Here is a 12,293-nt window from a genome sequence, read left to right on the forward strand (position 1 = left end):
CCCGCAGCAACGCTCGGCAGCGCTGTAGCCCACTGCTCCCGGCCCACCCACCGTACTGGTAACGCATACTCGCATAACGAAATGACCAATTCTCCTCGCCGGATACCGGCACTTACCACCCGTACACTGGATACAAACGCCCGAAAGACTCTGTCACAGAGACCACGGACTCCAAGAGGGGACCGTACAGACTAACAGCGTTGCCCGGTAACCCATTTCGCCAAACGCCAAGCCCGTAGCTGTGAGACAGGAAGAGTGCGTTTAAATATACAAGGCCCCTCCCATAAACATGCACACACCTGATGTGACGGGGGGCATGCGTTGAGTATTCCACGCCCCTCTCAAAACACAGCCAGATAGGCTTATCACTTAACAAACCCACAAGGTAAACCATATATGTATAATTATAGATAGGGAATACATCCTGAATTAGGATAAACACACCCACATTTATAAAGGACACTCCTTCAGTCATCATAAACACACCCATCATCTGAGCATAAGTGGCTCCAGAGAAAGCCAACGGGTGCACGGAGGAAGGAAACTCAGGAGACCAAGCCAACCTGGAGGAGGCATGGATGAAGATGCTAGGACATCTGACCAGATGGGAGAAGAAGGCGGCCATCTTAGACAAGGAAGCAAGATGAATTCATTATTTTGTATGGACTGACTTGGCCTGAGATGGTGAGATAGGATTATCCTGACATTCACTTCTACCATTCCTAAGAAAACTCCTACATAGTATATAAACTAATCATTGTAATAAGATATAGTATATCTATGCATGTATACCGTATTTTTCGCCCTATAGGATGCACCGGCATAAAAGACGCACCCAATTTATAGGTGCAAAATCTAAAAAAATAAAGATTTTGAACCCAATAGTGGTCTTCAACCATGCTGGGAGTTGTAGTTTTGCAACGCCGATGCACGTACACGACAACGTGATGACGAGGAAGGAGAACGCCGGCCATACAGGGGATCCCTGAATGGAGAAGACACCGAGGAGGCAGGTAAGGTCCCTCCCGGTGTCCTGTAAGCACTAACCCGGCTATTCAGTCGGGCTGTTCGGGACCGCCACAGTGAAATCGCGGTGGTCCCGAACAGCCCGACTGAACAGCCGGGTTAGTGTCACTTTCCCTTCATCTTTGATCGCCGCGTCTGAAGGGTTAATACAGGGCATCACCGCGATCGGTGATGTCCTGTATTAGCCGCGGGTCCCGGCCGTTGATGGCCACAGGGACCGCCGCGATAGGGGTGTATTCGCCGTATAAGACGCACCGACTTTTTCCCCACAGTTTTGGGGAAGAAAAAGTGCGAAAAATACTGTAAGTGCCATATTTACTCATTAGTTAATAAATAATCCACTTTTTATATAGAAGCCTGGCATGATAATTTCTCCATTGTAGATAAGAAGTGTTTTCTTGATTCTGATATTTCTAACAAGAAACAGCAGCAGTGCCATAAAGGTAGTAGTGATAGCAGGAGCCCCCTTTATGTAGTAACAGCAGCAGTCCCATAAAGGTAGTAGTGATAGCAGGAGCCCCCTTTATGCAGTAACAGCAGCAGTCCCATAAAGGTAGTAGGGATAGCAGGAACCCCCTTTATGCAGTAACAGCAGCAGTCCCATAAAGGTAGTAGGGATAGCAGGAGCCCCCTTTATGTAGTAACAGCAGCAGTCCCATAAAGGTAGTAGTGATAGCAGGAGCCCCCTTTATGCAGTAACAGCAGCAGTCCCATAAAGGTAGTAGGGATAGCAGGAGCCCCCTTTATGTAGTAACAGCAGCAGTCCCATAAAGGTAGTAGTGATAGCAGGAGCCCCCTTTATGTAGTAACAGCAGCAGTGCCATAAAGGTAGTAGTGATAGCAGGAGCCCCCTTTATGTAAAAACAGCAGCAGTGCCGTAAAGGTAGTAGTAATAGCAGGAGTCCCCTTTATGTAGTAACAGCAGCAGTCCCATAAAGGTAGCAATGATAGCGGGAGTCCCCTTTATGTAGTAACAGCAGCAGTGCCATAAAGGTAGTAGTGATAGCAGGAGCCCCCTTTATGTAGTAACAGCAGCAGTGCCATAAAGGTAGTAGTGATAGCAGGAGTCCCCTTTATGTAGTAACAGAGTAACAGCAGCAGTGCCACAAAGGTAGTAGTGATAGCAGGAACCCCCTTTATGTAGTAACAGCAGCAGTCCCATAAAGGTAGGAGTGATAGCAGGAGCCCCCTTTATGTAGTAACAGCAGAAGTGCCATAAAGGTAGTAGTGATAGCAGGAGTCCCCTTTATGTAGTAACAGAGTAACAGCAGCAGTGCCCTAAAGATAGTAGTGATAGCAGGAGCCCCCTTTATATAGTAACAGCAGCAGTCCCATAAAGGTAGTAGTGATAGCAGGAGCCCCCTTTATGTAGTAACAGCTGCAGTACCATAAAGGTAATAGTGATAGCGGGAGCCCCCTTTATTTAGTAACAGCAGCAGTCACATAAAGGTAGTAGTGATAGCAGGAGCCCTTTTTATGAAGTAACAGGAGCAGTGCCATAAAGGTAGTAGTGATAGTGGGAGCCCCCTTTATGTAATAACAGCAGCAGTGCCCTAAAGGTAGTAGTGATAGCAGGAGTCCCCTTTATGTAGTAACAGCAGCAGTCCCATAAAGGTAGCAATGATAGCGGGAGCCCCCTTTATGTAGTAACAGGAGCAGTCCCATAAAGGTAGTAGTGATAGCAGGAGCCCCCTTTATGTAATAACAGCAGTAGTGCCATTAGTCCAGACCTCTGATGAAGCTCTCAGGAGTGAAACATGTCAGGTGGCTATGTGTCTGAGCTTTTAATAAGCCATTGTTGCTAGCCATTTTTATCATCTGTTGTTTGGACTGCAGCCAAAAAGGATTATATATGATGTAAAAGTAAATTTTCTATGTCTATGGGCTTTGAAACCAAGTGCAAATACAGCAAATGCAGTGATATTACATAGCTATCAGTGACTGGTGACACAGGTGTTTTTAATTTTTGGTTATACCAGTACTGTTTCTGAAACACAAATAAACATTATGTTTTAGGGTGGGGATATAAAAAAAAAAAAAAAAAAAAAAGAAGGTATTAATGATTGATGATTAGCGATCTTATGTTGTTTATAGTTAAATGTGGCTCTGTTTGACAGAGCGGAGAACCCTTGTCTCTGTCAATCACTCATGTGGCCGCCCGCATTATGCAGACAGCCATAAGAGGCCAAACATCCTTCCTCTGTGCTCCGGCTGTGCTGTGAACTATGGGAGGCAGTATGTTGTGTTTTATTTTTATTTATTTTTATTTTTTTTAAACAATAGGTGCTGCCACTACATCAACCTAAAGAGGGCTACTTCTACATCTACCTAAAGGGGTCTGCTACAATATTTACCTAAAATGATCTGCCACTGCATTTACCTAAAGGGGGCTGCCACTACAAGTACATAAAGGGGGGCTTCCACTAAATCTATCTAAAAGAGGATTCTACTACAACTACCTAAATGAGGCTTCCACTACACCTATCTAAAAGAGGCTGCTACTACATCTACTTAAAGGGGGCTATCACTACAACAACATAAAGGGGGCTGCCACTACATCTACTTGAAGGGGTCTGCCTCTACATCTACCTAAAGGGGCTTCCACTACCTCTACCTAAAGGGGGCTTCAATTACATATACCTTAAAGGGTCTGCTACTACTTGTACCTAAAGAGGGCTACCTCTATATATATATATATATATATATATATATATATATATATATATACCTAAAGGGGGCTGCCACTACACCTACCTGTCACAAAATTATAAAAAAAAATATAGCTGTCCTAAGACAGTAGATTTATTTTTCCTGCTGGACTGGTCAAGGATCTTTGGAAGCAAAGAGTCATCCAAGGTCAGGGGAAACACAGCTCACTAATTTTGGATTTAAAACTCCCATTCCTCTGTTGTCCTTGTAAATGCAAATTATTCTATAGAGTTTTGACCCCAATACTGGCCATTAGATAGCTATTTATGCAATCTCCCTCTAAACATTCATGTTCTTTTATGGGAGGTGGGGGTGGGAGGAGGAGAATAAGTGAAAGGGGTTCTCCCTTGTTTATACTGTTTTTTTGTTATTATGTTTGTGTGTTAGTGTATAAGTATGTGTTTTTTTATGTGTGTTGTGATTATGTATATATGTATTTTCTTACCTTTTGTGAAGATCCGGAAGCTGGCCCCTTTTTCTTCCATTGGCTTGCTGTGTACCTCGGCCTCCGCCATGTTGTTTTCGGTAAGTGGAATGTCGAGGGGTGTGTTATTGCTTCTGTCCTTCCTATCTTCTGACGTCCGAGGCGAATCTTTTCTTCCTGTTTCTTCCATGGCTCAGCGACGAATCTGCGGCCTCTTCCGGCGCATGCGCAGGTAGTTTGTTTTTTATTTTTTTACCAATAAAGATTTTTTTGTCTAATTGACAAACTGTCTGCGCTTGCGCGAAGCTACACTATAAGCGTAGACCTGATGTACGCTACACTATTAGCGTAGCACTTGCGTACTCGCGCATGCGCAGACAGTTTTTCAATTAGGCAAAAAAAACTTTATTGGTAAAAAAAAAAAATACCTGCGCATGTGACGGAAGAGGCTGCAGATTCGTCGCTGAGCCACGGAAGAAACAAGAAGAAAAGATTCGCCATGGACGTCAGAAGATAGGAAGGACAGAAGCAAGAACACACCCCCCGACATCCCACTTACTGAACACAACATGGCGGAGGCCGAGGTACACAGCAAGCCAATGGAAGAAAAAGGGGCCAGCTTCCGGATCTTCACAAAAGGTAAGAAAATACATATATACATAATCACAACACACATAAAAAAACACATACTTATACACACATAACACACAAACATAATAACAAAAACAGTATAAACAAGGGAGAACCCCTTTAATGTCTGTTTTTGGTGGAGATAGCCATATAATGTCAATGCACAGTGTAAGTTAAATTGTGCTGAGAGATGTTTTAGGAAATCCTTTGCCTCAAAGATGATAAGTTACTCTACTAGTTTTATTAATTTTTTGTATTAAGAAATCTTTCTTGAAGAAACAGTGTAAAATGTTAACGCTGGTTAAAATATTTTACATAAAAATCTAATATAAAATATTAGAGCATGACCTCTCTATAAAACCCTATCTCTAGTATGTCTGTGCGGCTTGAAAAGTCTACCTGATGCCGAACGTCACCTTCACCAATCCCCTTTTCTCTCTGCCCTAATCCTCTTATATGATTAACAATCCCCTCATATCCTACCAATGTTTTGTTAACTACTTGGCTTCTTCTGTGAAGGCAACACTGGTACAGGCAAGGCTTCTTTTTTATTTTTATTTTTTTATATCCTGCTGTATATTATAGACCTATTTCTATTTGCTTGTACACAGTAAGGCTATTTTTTATGATACAATGATTTCTTACAATTTCTTGAAAGAAATTGTTAAGTTTAAAGCTATATGGTACTGGGTTTATAAGTAGAGCCCTTTTACAGTATTGTAGTGTTTTGCTTGTTATTAAGATTAAAAAATCCTTGTATTACCAAACATTGCTAAGCATTCCTTATACATCCAGATTCCTTATTCAGCTTTTCTGCACGGGATTTCCTTTAAAAAAGAAAAAAAAAAAAAAAGCTGATGCTTTTTGATACATTAAGGTATTAACCTTAATGTATGCACAGTAGGCACTGGTTATGTCATGGGATCATCTGCTCAGAGTCTGGGTTAAGAGGAGGCTACTGTAGAATAGAAATATGGTTGTTATGAAGTTGACAGTTACAACATGATAAGAAGAAACACCTGCTTAGATATTAAGAAGGGTATTAACATATCTTATGATTTGTAGGAACACTGGGAACAGCTTGGCATCACAATCTGGACATATGAGACATAAGGAAGCACACATTTCAAAAACAATCCAGTAGATGGAGGAATATTGATGTAAGCTAAATAAAGCTGCGCCAAAGAAACTGGGATTTCGTATAAAATCCTGAATAGAGAAGAATGTTTAATATGAATCGCAGCACACTTCTCAGCAGAGAAATGAAATGCTTGAAGGACGGAGCTTTGAATCAGAGTAGCAACATATTGAAGCAGTGAGGCTTTGGAAAATGGAAGTTCAAATGCTGACATACTACTCTATGGAGGAAGAAACAGAAGAACCATTGTATCAAGACTACAAACCACCAGCATTGGATGCTATCCAGTTGCCAAAATATGTCCTATATTTGTTGATGGCAGCGCTTGTAGTTATTGTGGTCGCATATGCAATTGTGGGCCATTTAATGAAAGACCTTCTACATGATTTTGCAGGTAAGCAACACATTACTCTGTTTAAACATTTACCTGACCTTTGTATTAAACTAGAGGTTTTGTTATATATATATATATATATATATATATATATATATTTAAATCTGACAAATAAACAACATTGGATAAAAGTAAAAATGTGCTAAGTAACGATAGATTACATTAAAAAACATTATTTATTCTGGTATTTATTATAGAGATATTCCATAAAATAGAAAACTGTGGATGGCAAAGAGTGAGTTATTTTTTAAAAAATTATTTTTATTATTATGTATGATATCTATTAATCTATCTATCTACTTACAAAGGCTTAGCCCATAAAAACTATTTGTGGATCACGGTTAGGACCCTTCTTACTTAAAAGTAAAAGACAACCCAAAAACTGATATTATGTGCAAATAATAGCTCAACAACAGATGTATGTTTCTATTTTAATAGCTTGACTCATCCCAGTTAAAGGAAGGATGGTATGTCAGCCTTATCTGAGACTATTATTAACCCCTTGCCATCTTTTTTTTTTTTTTTTAATAACAAAGGGGCTCTGTTCTTCAGATTTGACATGAGTATCTTCATGTTGTTATAGCTTTATATTGCTTATAATTTACTTAAGTTATTCTGAGAGAGCTTTTTTTGAGACACAATGGGCCTCCTTTACTAAGAGTTTCGGGTTTTTACTAGTGGGAAAAGTTGTTTCAGACATGCAGGATTCCTCTCTATTTACTATTACATTTTCTGACCAGCTTTTTCTAGGTGAATATTTCCAGCCATTTACCCACAGGAATTTCTGTGAATTCAATAGTAAATCGGTCGGGTTGTGAAACCACATCCCTTTTTGGGCCAACCACGCCCCCTTTGTGACAGACCACGCCCCCGTTTCAGCTTTTCATAGTGCAATGTCGGGTTTGTTGGATTTTCCAGGCGCACACCTTCGCAAACTGGCGCAGACATGTCTCAGACACTCTGCACCAAAATAACCAGGCAAAAACTGGTCAGTTTCAGCTTAGTAAATGAGGTCCAATGTAGTCGTTACTGGTTATGTTTCTATGAGGACATAGTTTTAAATTAGAGGGGCAAAGGTTTAAAAGTAATATCAGGAAGTATTACTTTACTGAGAGAGTAGTGGAGGCATGGAATAGCCTTCCTGCAGAAGTGGTCCCTGCAAATACAGTGAAGGAGTTTAAGCATGCATGGGATAAGCATAAGGCTATCCTTCATATAAGATAGGGCCAGGGACTATTCATAGTATTCAGATTATTGGGCAGACTAGATGGGCCAAATGGTTCTTATCTGCCAACACATTCTATGTTTTAGAGGTATTTGTCTCACTCTAAAATTTCATGAAAAATTAGCAATTTTGTAAATCTGGAACTCTCTACTTGTTTAAAAGGGTAATCACACCATATTAAAATAATTCACATGCATACTATATGTTGTCATTATTTATTCTATTTTTTTGTGAAAGTAGTAAACTATTTTCCAAATTTTCAATAACATTTCAAAACCAGTTCTGAAGTGGATTTAAAAGGGTTGTATGTAACCAACCCCCATTAGAACCATTTACAGTAGGTGTTTCACAGAAATAAAAGTGGAGGTGAAATAAAACATTTTTTTTCCATTTTAGTCCATTTTTTATGTAACACAGCAGTAACAGAGCAGGGTTTGACAGAGAACTCAATATTTATTGCCCTAATTCTGAAGAATTTAGAAATACCCATATATGGCCCTAGACTACTACACGACTTAAACTCAGGCCTCAAGCACGAAGGAGCATCTGAAAATTTTTGGGGCTTTCTTTTATTTAGGTCATTTTGTCACCCCAAGTTGATGAAGTCTTGGGGTGGCAAAATAATTTTGCAGGACAAGTTGATGTTTTCATTGGTATCATACTGGAGTACATATGACATTTGTCGATTATGGTTCCATTCCATCAGGTGAAATGAAGAAAAAAAATCAATGAATTCATGCTGTATAACTGACACACCCCTCTCATAAATTTGCATTGAGGGGGTGTGGCAGTGAGTCTCCACCCCACATCCCCAGCAGCGGGGCATCTTATTTGGATAGGGGATAAGATGTCTATGGGCAGAGTACCCCTTTAATTTGGCATGTTGGTATGCCTATGGCGATACCTAATTTATATACTTTTTTATGGTTTATTACATCTTCGCTCTAAAAAAAAATTTGTAAAAAATATTGTTTTTGTGTTACCATGTTCTGAGAGCCATAACTACTTATTTATTCACCAACAGAGATGTGCAATTTTTTTTTATTTTTTTTTATATATTGCAGGATGAATTGATGAAGTGGTGCTATTGTTGGGTATATGTAATGTTTTTTTTATTACTTTTCATTTGATTTCATAGGCCATTATACAGTCATGGCCATAAATGTTGGCACCCCTGAAATGTTTCAAGGAAATTAAGTATTTCTCACAGAAAAGGATTGCAGTAACACATGTTTTGCTATACACATGTTTATTCCCTTTCCGTTTATTGGAACTAAACCAAAAAAGGGAGAGAAAAAAAGAAAATCTGACATAATGTCACACCAAACTCCAAAAATGGGCTGGACAAAATTATTGCCACCCTTAACTTAATGTTTGGTTGCACACCCTTTGGAAAAAAAATACTGAAATCATTTGCTTCCTATAACCATCAATAAGCTTCTTACACCTCTCAGCCAAAAAAACCACTTTTCCTTTTCAAACTGCTCCAGGTCTCTCTCATTGAAAGGGCGCCTTTTCCCAACAGTAATTTTAAGATCTCTCCACAGGTGTTCAATGGGGTTTAGATCTGGACTTATTGCTGGCCACTTCAGAACTCTGAAAACCAACCAAGAATAGCTAGAAATGTACAACTTTTATTGAAGACATATTAAAACCTATAACAAAATCACTATAAAATGAATACAGAGTCATGGGTCTCAAAGTAAGAAGACTCTACCCAGGGTCAATCCCCTATTTTACACCCTCTTTATACCCAACGCGTTTCCCCCTAGGTTAAATAAATCTATGGTTCATCAGGGGTTACAACTTAAGCCCAGGACACATTGTGGAGGCAGATATGTTACAACTTATTCCATTCTATGTATGATGAACAATAGACAGACAAAAAGCACATAGCAAACAGGTTTAGGATATATATAATGGTACATATGTAGATTCCTTCTTTGTGGGAGGTCTCCAAAGATGTATTCGGCATCCAAGAAACCCTAGGAGGTTGATGTGTACTCTCCAGGGATAATTTTAAATGTGTCCTGGCTTGCTTTGCTTAGTTTAGTTTGTCTGTTATGCTTTATATGTTAACATGTGTTTGTCCACCTGCCTTCTCCTGTTTTTTGCTTTTGCATTTTAGATTTTAAAATTACCCCTGGAGAGTATACCTCAACCTCCTAGGGTTTCTTGGATGCCGAATACATCTTTGGAGACCTCCAACAAAGAAGGAATCTACATAACGTATATACTCGAGTATAAGCCGAATTTTTCAGCACGATTTTTCGTGCTGAAAACACCCCCCTCGGCTTATACTCGAGTGAACTCCCCCACCCGCAGTGGTCTTCAACCTGCAGACCTCCAGAGGTTTCAAAACTACAACTCCCAGCAAGCCCGGGCAGCCATCGGCTGTCCGGGCTTGCTGGGAGTTGTAGTTTTGAAACCTCCGGAGGTCCGCAGGTTGAAGACCACTGCGGCCTTCGACATCATCCAGCCCCCTCTCACCCCCCTTTAGTTCTGTACAGTACTCACCTCCGCTCGGCGGGTGAGGAGGTGGTCCGGTGGGATAGTGGTTCCGGGCTGCTATCTTCACCGGGGAGGCCTATTCTAAGTGCTTCGGGCCCGGCCTCAGAATAGTCACGTTGCCTTGACAACGACGCAGAGGTGCGTTCATTGCCAACGTACTTTCTACGTCATTGTCAAGGCAACGCCTCTATTCCGGGCCGGAAGCACGGAGAAGAGGCGCCCCCGGTGAAGATAGCAGCCCGGAACCACTATCCCACCGGACCACCTCCTCTCCGGACAGCCCTGCAGGACCGGACCAGCGCCGAGCGGAGGTGAGTACTCAGAACTAAAGGGGGTGAGAGGGGGCTGGATGATGTCGAAGGCCGCAGTGGTCTTCAACCTGCGGACCTCCGGAGATTTCAAAACTACAACTCCCAGCAAACCAGGACAGCCGATGGCTGCCCGGGCTTGCTGGGAGTTGTAGTTTTGAAACCTCTGGAGGTCCGCAGGTTGAAGACCACTGAGGGCGAATGATGAGAAGAGGATGATGAAGGGGGGGTGTGGGATGATGACAAGAGGATGATGAAGGGGGGGGTGGGATGATGAAGGGGGGATGTGTGGGATGATGACAAGGGGATGATGAAGGGGGGATGTGTTGGATGATGACAAGGGGATGATGAAGGGGGGATGTGTGGGATGATGACAAGGGGATGATGAAGGGGGGATGTGTGGGATGTTGACAAGGGGATGATGAAGGGGGGATGTGCGGGATGATAAGGGGATGATGAAGGGGGGATGTGTGGGATGATGACAAGGGGATGATGAAGGGGGGATGTGTGGGATGATAAGGGGATGATGAAGGGGGGATGTGTGGGATGATGACAAGGGGATGATGATGAGGATGTTAATGACGGGTCTGGATTGATGACAGGGGGGGATGATGTATTTCCCACCCTAGGCTTATACTCGAGTCAATAACTTTTCCTGGGTTGAAATTAGGGGTCTCGGCTTATACTCGGGTCGGCTTAGACTCGAGTATATACGGTATGTACCATTATATATATCCTAAACCTGCTTGCTATGTGCTTTTTGTCTGTCTATTGTTCATCATACATAGAATGGAATAAGTTGTAACATATATACTTCCACATTGTGTCCACTTCCACTCTCCAGCACTTTGTTACCATCCATTTCTGGGTGCTTTTTGATGTATGTTTGGAGTCATTGTCCTGCTGGAAGACCCAAGATCTCAGACGCAAACCCAGCTTTCTGACACTGGGCTGTGCAGTGCAACCCAAAATCCATTGGTAATCCTTAGATTTCATGATGCTTTGCACATATTAAAGGCACCCAGTTCCAGAGGCAGCAAAACAACCCAAAAACATCATTGAACCTCCACCATATTTCACTGTAGGTACTGTGTTCTTTTCTTTGTAGGCCTCATTCCGTTTTTGGTAAACAGTAGAATGACGTGCTTTACCAAAAAGCTCTATCTTGGTCTCAACTGTCCAGAAGACGTTTTCCCAGAAGGATTTTGGCTTACTCAAGTTCATTTTGGCAAAACGTAGTCTTGCTTTTTTATGTCTCTGTGTCAGCAGTGGGGTCCTGCTGGGTCTCCTGCCATAGCGTTTCATTTCATTTAAATGTCGACACTCATTCTCCCTGAGCCTGCTGGACAGCTTGAAAATCTTTGGAACTTGTTTAGGGCTGCTTATCCACCATCCGGAGTATCCTGCGTTGACACATTTCATAAATTTTTCTCTTCTGTCCGCGCCCGGGGAGATTAGCTACAATGTGATGGGTTGCAAACTTCTTGATAATGTTGCACACAAAGGCAAATCTAGATCTCTGGAGATGGACTTGTAACCTTGAGTCTGTTGATATTTTTTCACAATTTTGGTTCTCAAGTCCTCAGACAGTTCTCTTCTCCTCTTTTTGTTGTCCATGCTTAGTGTGGGATCTTTGTATTGCCCCAGGTCAGTTTAAAGGTGCATCACGTGCTTGAAACAATCTTATTTTTCCACAATTTTGCCAATAATTTTGTCCAGCCCATTTTTGGAGTTTGGTGGGACATTATGTCCAATTTGCTTTTTTTCCTCCCTTTTTTGGTTTGGTTCCAATACATACAAAGGGAATGGAATAAACATGTGTATAGCAAAACATGTGTTACTGCAATCCTTTTCTGTGAGAAATACTTAATTTTCTTGAAAAATCTCAGGGGTGCCAACATTTATGGCCATGACTGTAGGTCATTATA

The 12,293-nt window shown here is 41.4% G+C and overlaps 1 protein-coding gene across 2 annotated transcripts in view; it reads left to right on the forward strand.

The window, feature by feature from the left end:
- Window positions 1-5,783: 5,783 nt before the first annotated feature.
- Window positions 5,784-12,293, forward strand: part of LOC130368252 (small integral membrane protein 44-like) — a 170,168-nt gene continuing 163,658 nt past the window's right edge. The window contains exon 1 of one of the 2 annotated variants that reach the window (XM_056571612.1): window positions 5,784-6,321. Coding sequence is in view for 1 of the 2 variants with exons in the window: in XM_056571601.1 (XP_056427576.1) it covers window positions 6,120-6,321 (202 nt within the window). In the remaining variant the exon portion in view is untranslated. The remainder of the gene's footprint in view (window positions 6,322-12,293) is intronic. The other variant, XM_056571601.1, reaches the window with a different exon arrangement.

The sequence above is a fragment of the Hyla sarda genome, chromosome 1 (genome assembly GCF_029499605.1).
Source record: "Hyla sarda isolate aHylSar1 chromosome 1, aHylSar1.hap1, whole genome shotgun sequence".
Lineage (NCBI taxonomy): Eukaryota > Metazoa > Chordata > Amphibia > Anura > Hylidae > Hyla > Hyla sarda.